This window comes from Lampetra fluviatilis, chromosome 30, assembly GCF_964198595.1.
Source record: "Lampetra fluviatilis chromosome 30, kcLamFluv1.1, whole genome shotgun sequence".
Taxonomy (NCBI): domain Eukaryota; kingdom Metazoa; phylum Chordata; class Hyperoartia; order Petromyzontiformes; family Petromyzontidae; genus Lampetra; species Lampetra fluviatilis.
In genome coordinates, this window is record NC_136304.1 from 4943737 (window position 1) to 4957088 (window position 13352).

At 48.5% G+C, this 13352-nt stretch overlaps 1 protein-coding gene across 1 annotated transcript in view; it reads left to right on the top strand.

Annotated features, from left to right (window-relative positions):
* Nucleotides 1–3148: 3148 nt before the first annotated feature.
* Nucleotides 3149–13352, top strand: part of LOC144943352 (uncharacterized) — an 89281-nt gene continuing 79077 nt past the window's right edge. The window contains exons 1-2 of the mRNA XM_078870727.1: nt 3149–3278; nt 6352–6660. Of these exons, the coding sequence (XP_078726853.1) occupies nt 3213–3278; nt 6352–6660 (375 nt within the window). The 5' untranslated portion in view covers nt 3149–3212. The remainder of the gene's footprint in view (nt 3279–6351; nt 6661–13352) is intronic.

A 13352-nucleotide genomic window follows, 5' to 3' on the forward strand; every position in this document is an offset into this window, starting at 1 on the left:
GAAAGGGCACCCCCCAGTGGCAGCTATCCCTGTGGGGCATACAGTAACTCCGCACTTTGCCTATGAGCGGGCATTAGTTTGCCAGTAGAGGGCGACGATTTCCATGTATAATCACAATTGGAGTTATAGTGGGAAATCAAAGTTGGACCCCGACACTGGCACGCAATGGCCTACTCTGGCGAATGACAGCCCGGGTCTAACGTCTACTGCAAAGCGGACAACACATGTGGTTATTATACCGGCAGTAATACAGGTAAGAACAACAGGTACCACACTGCCCACCAGGGATTATTTGTCTGTCGTGCATATGGGGAGGGGAGGGTGGGACTGGGTGGGGAGGGAGGGGCTGGGTGGGAGGGGTGGGGAGGGTTTGGGTGGGAGGGGTGGGGAGGGTTTGGGTGGGAGGGGTGGGGAGGGTTTGGGTGGGAGGGGTGGGGAGGGTTTGGGTGGGAGGGGTGGGGCTGGGTGGGGAGAGGCTGGGTGGGGAGGGGCTGGTCACCCCGTGGTGCCCTTATAAAACTCAACGTTTAACCTACACACTATACACGATACACTAATACAGGTAGGAACAACAGGTTCCACACTGCCCACCAGGGATTATTTGTATGTCTGTCGTGCACGAATGCGCTGTCCAACCAAGTTCCTACCTACCCACTCCAAAGGAACGTGTTAATTGGGACGGACGCTAAAATTCGAACCATGAACCTCCGTAGCCAGTGAACGCACTGTTCTTGGCCATTACTCTACCCAATGTTCAAAATCCACGAGAAAAGTTAACTATTTCAGCATTTTGTCGACGTGGACAACACCATTCAAGGGCTGCAAAAAGGCCTTAACGGGAGTCAAATGAAAATGCGAGCTTGAATATGCAAAGTAAATGTTGAAAAAGTAGGCTTCAGCGTGACTTTGAAATGGGTGGCGTGAAATTGTGATTCTGCTTTTGGTCGCTAGGCGGCGATAATCACATCCAGGAGAGGATGTGTGACAGGCCTTCAAAGGTGCTCGCTAAGAGCACTTGCCCCAACAGCATGTTAAGGCTATACGGGGGACCTTTATCTTTGGCGTATTTGTGCTGATTCTTGAATTGTACCTGAGACAGACTAAAATTCAATGAACACGTTTGAAATACATTTCCCATAAAATAAACATTTAAAATATCTAATCTGCATGCAAAATTCTAACGGGGGTTGACAAACTTCTCTAAAAAATAATTACGGGAGCGAAGTGTCAAGTTCATGCATTGCAAGGAGCTGGGCTTGGAGAGGTACGTGTGTAGAACTTCTTTTGCACCGTACGTGGCCAACCTGTTCTAATCGCAGGGACACGCTTGGGAATTGCACCGACAGGAAAGACGAAGAACGCATGAATCGAAACGAACGTAAATCAGACTTCATATTTACTTCTAGATTTGAAGCTTTCGTGACTGCAAGGATTCATACTCTTAGTTGTTCAGTAAAGTCACGTAGGTAAAAAATTAAATAAATAAAAACATATATTTTTTTTATTAATTTTAATGTAAAAAAGATATATATTCATTTATTTTTTTATTAATTTAAATTTCATTTTTTACCTACGTGACTTTACCGAAAAAACTAAGAGTATTCATATTTACTGTCGAGGCTTGAGGTGGGGCCACATTACCGCAAAGGCGATGGCCAATTGTCGAGATTTTGTGGCGGAATGACAGCCAAATAAGCGAAGACGCCCGACATGTCGGGTCGACAGCCGCGGAGGAGCAATGAGATCAGTTCATTCTAGATTTGAAGCTTTCGTGACTGCAAGGATTCATATTCTTAGGTTTTTTCGGTAAAGTCACGTAGGTAAAAAATTAAAATTAATAAAAGTAAAATAAAAATAAAATAAAAATCACGACGTTTCGGAGGCAACACAAGCTTCCGTCTTCAGGTGGAACCGTCACAGCACGACTGCTGCATCAAGTAAGATGCATCAAGTAAGATGCATCAAGTAAGATGCATCAAGTAAGATGCATCAAGTAAGATACAGCAGTCGTGCTGTGACGGTCCCACCTGAAGACGGAAGCTTGTGTTGCCTCCGAAACGTCGTGATTTTTATTTTATTTTTATTTTACTTTTATTAATTTTTTTTTACCTACGTGACTTTACCGAAACAACCTAAGAAGATCAGTTCATGTTCAGGAGCGAGATGGATTGTGTTGTTATAACGTTATGTGACCCGCCTACTGGACATTTGTGAAAAAGGAGCTTTATGGCTCATCGAATTCCTCCAGTATAAATAAATGTTCTGATTCTGGATGTGATCGACGGACAGTTTATGATGATCCATGATGTATTCTGGACAACAGTTCAGCGGTTTGATGAATCGCGATTTGAGCTCGTTGCATTTAAGCTAACCGCTGAATATTTCAACAAACCAACACTCCGATTTATCTACCTCGTTATCTTCGCCACTCAAACTTAACTCGGATCCCCCTCACGCATCTGCGGAGCCTCGGATAAGAGTTACAGCCAGGGCAGTTGAGTGATGTTTACCTTTTTTCAAGCGCAGTGCGCATTCCAAATGCCACCGCAGCCCAAATTACCCCGACATAAATAGCACTCCGCCGCAGCTTCGCAACTCACCCACCCACCACCCATCCACTCAGCCACTCATCCAACCAGCCACCACAACCAGCAGCAGCCACCACCTCCTCCTCCCTCCCCCCCACGTCACCCCAACTCTTACCCCTGGTTCATTAATAACACGGGGATAGCGGACATGTGCACGGAGTAGCCAAGTGCAGAGTTGTGTGTCTGCCTGTGAGCTCGTGTCGAACTTGCTTTCTTCAATAACTCTACACCACACACACACACGTGTAACCCGTGGTCACGTGTACACGCACGTGTGTGTGTGTGCGTGTGGCCGTATGTATACCTGCTTGCTCCATATGTGCAACCGTGCATGGTGCCGACCTTCAGTGGAGCGATCCTAGCGAGTGATTCGCACAGAGACTCCTCGACTCGCCTTGTCTGCCAACTGCGTTCCACATGGATGGTTTCCGTCTCTTACTCCCTTCTCGCAAGACGGTCGTTCATGCGAAGCGGCTGACTGCTGCTGCAGGAGGTGCCGTGAAGCGCCGTTCACCCGCTTGATGTGCCATCCACCGTCGCTACGGTCCTTGTTCTAAAATAAAAACATCTCGTTGCTGACGGCGGTCACTCCTGGTGGTTTGAAGCTGGAGCACGGCCTCGGATATGGATTACGTCCGTGCTGTGCTACTCGCCGCTGTGGGAGCCGCATTCATGTTCGGTTGGACCCAGGTAAGAGTTGTCTCCAAAGTCAGCCGCTCACTCAGACACCCGACAGACACTCACAATCATTTAGAAACTTTTCAATTCCGTCAAGTAGGAAACTAGGATACATGCTTAACACACACACACTGGGCAAGGCACTAGCTTGCACATAGCCCTGGCAATGGACGGGTTATTGTATGGTTAGTCGCAAGGCTGACACATGCACACTACAGAGAATAACATACAAAACATAATATTCATACAGGATAACCATGAGCGTGTTCGTGGAGAATATAAGTGACAAGATATATATTTACGTGTAGGGATGGAGAGATGTATTACTTGCTTATCTACAATTCTTGTATATATCAGCCCACGGTTAACCACGGCATCTCCAACTTGTTCTGTGGCAGAATTAGGTTGTGTTTATAGATTACAAAGACGAACAGGTTACGCTGAATGTTAAGTTAGAGGCGACTGTGTTTAGAGGTTCATTATCACTCCAAAGTCTTCGGACAATATTGATTGTCCGAACGACGGACACGCATTCTCACGAAATCCTCTAATGAACAGAGAGCTGACATTTAACAAAAATACACACACTCATATATATAGTCGAGTGTATAAATATGAATAACCAAATCGGAAATTTGAAAAAAAACACGTGCAAAAATAACCTTTACTGCCCGGAATGTCGATTCGTTTCGCCTGGAGTCGGTTCCAGGGGTTGATGCTCTCGATAGGTTCGAGAGCCGAAATCGAGATCACGGGCGAATTGCCCGATGATGCTGGATGCAATTACCAGCGAAACGTCGTGCTACTCAAATTGTAAATGTTGTGGTTTCACGCTTCAACACACCGGTGGGCTAAAGCAGTGATCTATTTGTCTTTTGTCAACGTGACACATTTTTACTGATTGGCCGTGTCGGGTGGTGGAGGGTTACGACACATTTATAAATAACGCGATCTAAACCTAAAAACGGTGATTATGAATAATATTCGTCGCGAAAGCCTACGTGTTAAACGGGCAGTAGGGTCGAATCTGTGTTCATGACTCGACCAGTGTCACTTTAAGATCTTTTCTTGTTCATGTTTTTGTTTTTTGTTTGTTGCGGTTGCACCCGATTCAAGAGCCGAATGGCTCACAGGGCTATACCAAATGAATGAAACCGAAACTTGTTTGCTTTCGCTCGTGAGGGCACGCGCACGGATCGCCAACGCAAAATAACAACATGAGCCGTTTATTTGTTTTTTACTCACCCGAAATTCGGTTACAGAAAAAACGACAGCTCAATATTTCAAGAGCGGCAATGCACTGTGGTTGTAGGTGGTGGGTGGTGGTGGTGAACGCGAGACGGTGGTGGGCCCTTCATGAATAACGCTCACGAAGCGGTCACTTTAAAGGACCGGACCCGCGGGTTGCCCACCTCCTGTCACGCGCATTCCGGCCTTCTTACTTTGCTTTAAGAAGAATCCGCTTACAAATGCTCCGTATGATCCGCCCCAGCGGTGAACCTATCAAATGTTGCCTCACCGTTAAAACTTGAAATTATAATTACTGATCGTTAAGACATCGCAAATGATACAAAAACACGAGCTAAGAAAACGCGCACAGCTGTCACACGCGACACCGACTACATCGTTCTACATTTACAGACGTTTTGTCAATCCACTGCTGGATGAAGTCCCCCCCACACACACACACACACACCGCGTCGTGCATACTTCACTACGCCGGTCATTGCGGGTCAGATATCACTCGCCACTGATGTTAACCGTGGCCGGCAATCGAACTCCAGTCGCCGGGTTCACTGCGCGACACTAACACACAGACACTGACAAAGATCCCCCGTATAGCCTTAACGAACTGCTGGGGCAAGTGCAGTTTGCGAGCACCTATGAAGGCCGGCATGGCACGCGAGGGCGTGGTTTGCCAGCAACACCCCCGGCCGCCTTTGTCTCCCTATTGGCGATGTTTGCACACCGCACAGGGTACTCATTTGAGGCTGAGTCGACCTAGGGGAGGCGCAGCACCGGTTCAGATAATCGTCACTGGTGTTGGCCGTGAGCAGGAATCGAACTCGGCTCCCTAACAGGCACGGACACACAGGCAGTCACAATCATTTCAGGGTTCAGATAAGCAGCACCACATGTCCCCTTGGTCATACACCGTATACACGTGTGTAACATGTTGCACGTTATATGCAATTCATGTAAACGTGCCCCCAGAATAAATGTTCCGTATCTCTCCCAGATGTCTCTGTGTCGATTCTCTGATCACTATATGCAAGAATCAGTTTTTTCCTATGTGCGTGTCTCCGTGTTGTCGTGTATTTGTGTCTATATCTGTGTCTCTTCGCCTTTCTCCGTGTCTCTGTCTCTCATTGAGTCCGTGTCTTTCTCCCTACATGACTATCTCCGTGTCTGTCGATGTCTGTGTATCTGTGGCTGGCCCTCCCCATGTGTCAGTATCGACCACCCGTGTCCCTGTGTCTGTCTCCATGTCTCCCTCCGAGTCGTTGCGTCTATCCGAGTCATTATCCGTGCATGTCTCTTTTTACCGTCGTTTCTGTCTTTCCCTCCCCGTTTCCCAGTGTCTGTCTCTGTGTCTCTTTCTCTCTGTCTCTGTCTCCGCATCTGTCTCGCGTCTGTGTGTGTGTGTCTCTCGGTGTCTGTCCATCTCTTTCTTGATCTCCGTGTCTCTGTCCTTGTTTTTGTCTCGCGTTACTCTGTGTCTCTCTCTCTCCTTGTCTTCCTGTATGTCGGACTTTTATTTCTCTCGATATCTTCCTCTATATTGTGTGTGTTCCTTCCAGCCTCTCTGTATCTGTACGTCGCCGTGTCTCTCCCGTGTGTCTGTCTGCATCTCTACGCCTCTGTGCGTCTCCCTCCACCTCCTTCTCTCGTCTCGTCCCTCTCAATGTCTCTCCGTGTCGCTCAAAGAGCCTCTCATCCGCTGTCTGCACGTGCCACGCGTATCTCTGAGACCGCTCACCGCCTACACTCACCGCCTGCACTCACCTTCTCCCACATCCCACAATGACCTCCATCTCCTCCAAAACCTCCGACCCCCCTCCCCTCCACCCACCCCCTCTTGCAGGTCGCTTCTCCATCGGGCATCTTCGAGTTGCAAATCGGCACCTTCAGAAGCCCCCGCGGGGAGCTGCTCAGCGGCGAGTGTTGCGACGGCGAGAGAGACAAAGGCGGCCGAGCGTGCGCGGAGCAATGCGACACATTCTTCACGGTGTGCGTCCGTCAGTATCAGGCTGCCTCCTCGCCCGGCCGTCCCACTCCGTGCGTCCTGGGGAACGCCTCGACCCCGGTGATCGGAGGAAACAACTTTGACCTCAATAGTCTCAGCGGCCCCAACATCGGACGCGTGAGCATCCCCTTCAGGTTCGCGTGGCCGGTACGTGGCCCCGTGCACGAGGCGAGCCCATGAGCTGCACAGCTGACAAAGCAAAAACTTTGACTTGAAACTTTCGTGACTGCAGGAATTCATGTTTTTGGTTCTTTCCGTAAAGTCACGTAGATAGAAAATAAAAGTAAAAGTAAAATAAAAAAGTAACATTTATTCTAATTTATTTTTAATTTTAATTTATTTTTATTTTCTATCTACCTGACAAAACATGCGAACGGAAAGCGAACGTTACACGTGCGTGTGTGTGTCAGGCGTGGTGCCCCCCCCCCTCGCGTACCTTGCCGAACCTTCATAGGTGCTCGCTAACAGCACTTGTCCTGAAAGTCTGTTGAGGCTATTAGAGGAGTATTTGCCTTTGTGTCCAACGCCATTGGCTGCGTGCGAGGATTACTGCAGCAATCTCTCGCTGAATATCGTTCGGGTTTCGAGTTAGACTGACGAAGTGGGCGGCACGTGACAGGTAGCCACGGTCATAGCGACAGGTCAACTGGACTTGGTGCGCCTGTGTGCGGTCATATTTTCCGGGTCAACGCAAAACAAACAAAAAACAACTCAACACACACACAGTATTCAATGTGCGTCGAGGTTGATTTCAGCAGAGCTTAAGTAAGTTCTACTGAAATCAAACTCAACCATGCTGGTGTGGTTCTAACGGGCACTGAAAGCCCCCCCCCCCCCCCATCATCGCCACTCTACTAAATCCCTCCTCCGTTGAACCCCCCCCCCCCTCTTTATAAGTTGGCGTCTGCCCCCCCCCCCCGCTCGGCCATGGCCACCGGACTTACTACGGCATCGGTGTTGTTATTGCCGCTCGCTCGGCGGCCCATTTTCTCACGTCAACAAGAAACCTCGGGTCTCACATTTCATAGAAGCCGCTGCTTTCAACCCTGTCCCACGCGCATCGGGACACGAACCCACGGGGAGGAGGAGACGGTGAGAGTGAGACATGCCAGAGATCTCACCTGTGACGATGTCATTGAGATAGAATTAGTATTCTCCGGAAAGTAAGACGCACTTCCAACATTGTGCCCGGTGTCAATGAAAGTTGGACACACTCACACACTCACACACACATCTACCTAACCAGATCAGAATGAGAATATTCATTAATACTGGAGGAATCCGATGAGCTATAAAATTATTTTTTCACACGTGTCCAGTAGGGGCATGTGAGAACGTTCCAACAAACGTTTCCTTTAAATAACACAGGGGAGTGCGTCTTATATTCCGGAGGATTCGATAATTAATTCTGAGGGGTGAAGGAGGTAGGGGAGGAGGGTGGTGGGGTGGTGGCGGCGGGGGTGGAATTCCCCAGGAATAAGATGTCACCACTTTGACCCCGTCCCCGTTACCGAATACATCTCGTAAAACAAAAGGACAGCCGCCACCACCACACCCCCAACAACAACACCACCGCCAATCTCCACCACCGCTGCAACTGCCCACAAGCCTGTATAGCAAGTACAATGGCACACCAGTCATTATGGGCAGCCTTTGATGCATTGTATCATTGTGCGTGTGTGTGTGTGCGAGTGTGTGTGTGTGTGCGAGTGTGTGTGTGTGTGCGAGTGTGTGTGTGTGCGAGTGTGTGTGTGTATTGCGGTTGCCAGGGGCTTGATTTCTCACCGACTATTCTCCGGGTGGCTGGTAAAGAATGGAGCAGGAGGCAACGTGACGCACGAGTTCACAAGCCATAGCGAGAGGGTATACTTGATGTGGTGTCCCGGGTGTTGTTGAATCGGACAGACGCGGCTGATATGTAGCCCTGGCTGTCGCCTACGGCGCGTTGGACAATGTATCGTTACTTGTTATGACACTCCACATATATATGTTAACGGGATTAATACTCCTGTTCTTACGATGCATGTTTGACCATATTTCAACTCTATGGTCAGTGCGGCTTGCTGGAGTTGTGGATGCCCAGGACTGCTCCAGGCGAGTTGTTAACTACCTCGCCTGGTATACAGGAAGTCGTGGGTTCGATCCCGACCCTGACGCCTGCTGCTGTATATTTGGAGTTTGCATGTCTCTGTGATCGCGTGGATTTCTCTCCAGGTTTTCCCCTCCACATTTTGTAAAATGCGTTTAGAGTATTTGGTTGTTATAGATTTCCACGTGATAAGCCGTTTCGATGAGATACAATTTGTGGCCAGATCGCTTATAAAAAAAGAGAGCTTTGTAGCTCAGTGAGCATTACCTGGTAAAATAAAAAAGAGTTTAGTTTTAGATATCACTCGCCGCTGATGTTGGCCGTGGATGGGAATTTAACCCAAGGGTGGGGGGGAGGTTCATGGCGCAGTGCGCTAACCACTTTGCCACCATTCCATCCAGAACTCCTATATGAATCTCTTGCCCCCTTGAATCAAAACATTAAGGCAAAGGCATAAGGGTCATGGCTCGAAACGTTATCCTATTGTATATTTCCCTGTTTTCTGGCGAATTGACTCCGAACGTAATTGTTTTTTTTGTATTCATTAATTCAATCATTGCTTAATCTGCGCTAATACCGTTGTAGGCTATTACACACGAGAAGCATTGCTTTACACACGTCTTGGCCATTCAAACTCCGTTCTCACAAGACACAATGACCCTGCCATAATCGAAACACAATACGCGTTTGTGTGCGTTTGTGTGCGTCGTGTGTGTGTACGTACGTCCACCCCGCGGCCTTCATAGGTGCTCGCGAACAGCACTTGCCCCCACAAACAGTCTGTTAAAAGGCTACACGGGGGATCTTTGTCTTTGTTGCACATGCACACATTGGGAAAGAGGAAGACTGAGGTGGTGGGGGGGGGGCAGTAAATTGTGTCATGAGATGGTCCGTGGGTGGCTTTTTCCCTCTCTCTCTCTGGGGAGAATAGCGCCCATCTGTCGCTGCGTCATTATGCTGCTACAATGAGTCTATTGAGGCGCCCTCTCCGCACTGGTCATGTTCTCCGTGTCCCGCTCCGCCCAGCGCTTTGTCCGCCCGGTGTAAACACACACCTCCTGTGCATAAAAAAAAGCCAAAAAGCCACGGCCGCGTTTGTTCCACCGAGTGTCTTGCGCGGGGATTTTACCAAGTTCCCCAGTTCCCATGCAAAAACTCGTTTCTTCTGCTTATTGCTCCACCGAAAAACAGTTTGCCGCCGTTCAAATGCAAATTTTATCTTGCATCGTTGCACGCCGCACTTGCCCGATGATTGTCAAACGCCTCCCCCCCCACCCCCACTGCGAGATTTGTAGAACGCGCTGATTTTAAACGAGGCTAAGATTGCGTGCAGGCGTGCGCGTGTTCACGTGTGTCCCACAGGGGAGCGGCAGTGTAGTGGTTTGCGCACCGTGCTACGAACCCCCGCCACCCGAGTTGGATTCCCACTCACAGCCAAAACAACATCGGTGACGAATATTTGAATCATTCCTGGGCGTCCCCCCCCCCCCCCCACGAAGCCGACATATTTAAACACACGCACTAAAAATGTGCTCGACCTGTAGGATACAAAGCACTCGCCCGCCATAGGAACGTGGCATTTCAAACTTTGGCTCAGTGCCACGACGAATGTAGATGACCAATGTCCCACGCTGGTTTGGGCAGGGAGACACCTATTAACACTTACCTTTTGCCGAGATTTAATTGGGGCGGTTTGCGACACGCTTCTAGCTCGCGATCCTTGCGCCGTGCAACTCAAGGAGGAGGTTTGCACATTTAACGTGTGTTTATTTATTTTACAACAACAAAGGTTAAAAAAAAGAGTTTAGCTCAGGCCAGTACTTCAAAGGGTGTCGGATGTGCATTTGGCAAGTCCGTATTTGGTAAGGGACAGGCGCAATTATTTACTCCCATTCGCTCGCAGATTCTGGCTCGGCACCAGACATCGGCCGAGGGAGGAGAGGCCCTGGTGGCAATACGTGTCGGCCATGCGAATGGGATGAGATTCGGCGCCGCCGCCGAGATGCGGCACCCGATACTTTCTGCGCGGCCGATGAGGTTGACTCTAACCGGGGGCAATGTACGCTTCGTGTTGCCGCGACGCGGCAATTTGCATAGCAATGGGAGTCGCTTTTACGTTTCACCGAGTTCGTAACGTGGAGGCGGAGAAGGAGGAAGCAGAAAGGCAGAACGTGGTTTCGGAATGGGATGAACACGAAGCCATGTGCGGCACCCGTTTGGGTAATGAATGTTCGTTGCGTCTAAAAAAATGTTTTGTCCCCGTCCTGCCTAAAATGAGTGCTTCTCATTTTAATGCGGTGATTCATAACGCTTCTGCTGCTTCTGTGACACGTGGCGTTTGCTTGCGCACACAAGCAATCTATCTGCCTGGCCCAGGGCACTGTAACTTTTGAGCTGCCCGGGGCTGCGATGATGTGATGTCTTACGATGGCTTTGTTTTTTGCCTTTGGCAGAATGTAACCTGGATACACCACATCTACATATGTGGTGGGTGGAAATTTGCTTTGAGGACGGCTGTAATACATGTTTGGGAGGGCTGATTTTAAAAAAAAAATGGTGCAGAATTTTAAAAATTGTTATTTCTGAAAGAAAAAAATTAGTGAGTGCAAGGTTGCCACTTTGCATAGCACGTGGTCGACTGATAGTCCCCCTTGATGAATGGGTTCACGATGTATCGGATCAATCCACCATGTGTCTGTTCGCGGTTAACTGGTGATCTCTGGCCGAGTCTGGATGTGAGAGGGTTCCCTCTGTAGGCTGTGCGCCTGAACGCGAGAGTTCGTGCCGTACAAACATTTCAGCGGGTTATATCCTGTAAGCCGAACCCTCCCATAACCTCTGCAACATCATTGGTACCTCATTTGCCAGTAAAAAATATGATAATTGATTTTTTACCCTTTTATCTGGCAACTAAACTGACACCTTTTTTTACGAGGAGTCATGTTTGCATAGACCACAATACCTGCAGTCATAATGCAAACAAAAAACATAACTCTGATAATGTATGCACTGTCCTTGAAGTTGATTGGTCCACACCCGAGACAGCTTTCCCTAGAGCCTAGTCTCACATGGGTTGGACCAGATGACGCCAAAAGGCGCACAACTCTGCAACATCGTTATTGTAAAATAGCACGCACATTCGCCAGCTATAAACCAGTCAAATTATTCTTTGTGACTGTTTTTTTTTCATTCCTATCACCATTCTGAAAAAGGTCTCTTCCCTGAAACGTTGTTGTTGAAACACAGTGGTAGGTGCTTATGTAAACGCCTGCCACGGCGTCCTTTGCTCAAATTGTATTCTTAAATTCTTTACGGCGAATAACACTGGCGGCAACCAGCTTGTACACGTCACGGCATGTTAACTCGCAACAGTTAATGTGCCAACGATATGTAAAATATGTTTCTTCATTTATCTACCTGTGCTTGTCAGAGCTATTTGCAGCTCGCAAGCTAAGCAGGTGGGCCGGGCCTGGATATCGCTGTGCATGGCCACCACCGTTGCATGTCAGGTTCGCTGTAAGGCGACTGCGTGGCTGTACCGTGGGTCGGCAGCAGACGGAGGTGCAGAAAAAAAGCTGATATTTTTGTGCTGTACTTCTATGCTGCTATCTACATGCTTGGTTCAGTACGGGTTCGTACTCAACCAAGCGTGGTAAAGTTTGGTCAAGCAATTCCCACGGCCGCCCACAGAGTGTGATGCGGTTCTCAACGAGCAAGTGGCTTGACGTGTCAGCCCTGACGGACTAAACCAGGGGGTCGGCACCCACAATAAACAAGGAGAGGAATTTTTTTTAGAATTCGGTCTTAAAAATAAAAAAAAGCTCAAAATTTCACGAGTCACCAATGCACTGCGTGTGGAATGCCAGACGGTCGGTGGTCCAAATTTCGATTGAAAGCTTTCGTGACTGCAGGGACTCATCTTCTTGGTTCTTTCGGTAAAGTCACGTAGAATGGAAATAATAAAATAATAAAATAAAACATAATAAAATAATTCTCACGACGTTCTTCATGAACAACGTCACGGAAGCAGTCACTTAAAGAGCGGTGCATGCGGCTTCGGAGCCGCAGGAGTTGCCCCAACCCCCCACCCCCCCCTGGACTCAATCGACGACCACGGGGTACCTAAGACTCATACTCTTAGTTCTTTCGGTAAAAGTCACGTAGGTAAAAAATGAAATTTAATTAATAAAAATAAAACAATAAAATCACGACGTTTCGGAACGTCGTGATTTTATTGTAAAAATAAAACAATAAAATCAAGACGTTCTGAAACGTCGTGATTTTATTGTAAAAATAAAACAATAAAATCACGACGTTCCGAAACGTCGTGATTTCATTGCTTTATTTTTATTAATTTTAATTTCATTTTTTACCTACGTGACTTTACCGAAAGAACTAAGAGTATGAATCCTTGCAGTCACGAAAGCTTCAAATCTAGAATTACCTAAGACTCCTTCGCGGCGGCGGCAGCGATATGGAGGCGGACTTCCACGCGAGCCACGGCGCGAGAACCGAGGGCCCCGCGATTCGCAGCGGACGCAGACTCTCCCTCCTCCACCGCCCCCGCGATTTCACGACCGCTCCAAATGCGCCCGGGGTTTTCCACATCGCGGGGAGGCCGTCGTGCCAGTGGCACCCGACTCAGCCTCTCTCCCCAGGCCACCTACCGTGATTGCATTCGCAACAGTGATGTTTTTTTTGTTTGAAATCTCTGCGGCTGCGATTAATCACGGCGTCGCGTTTTGCCGCC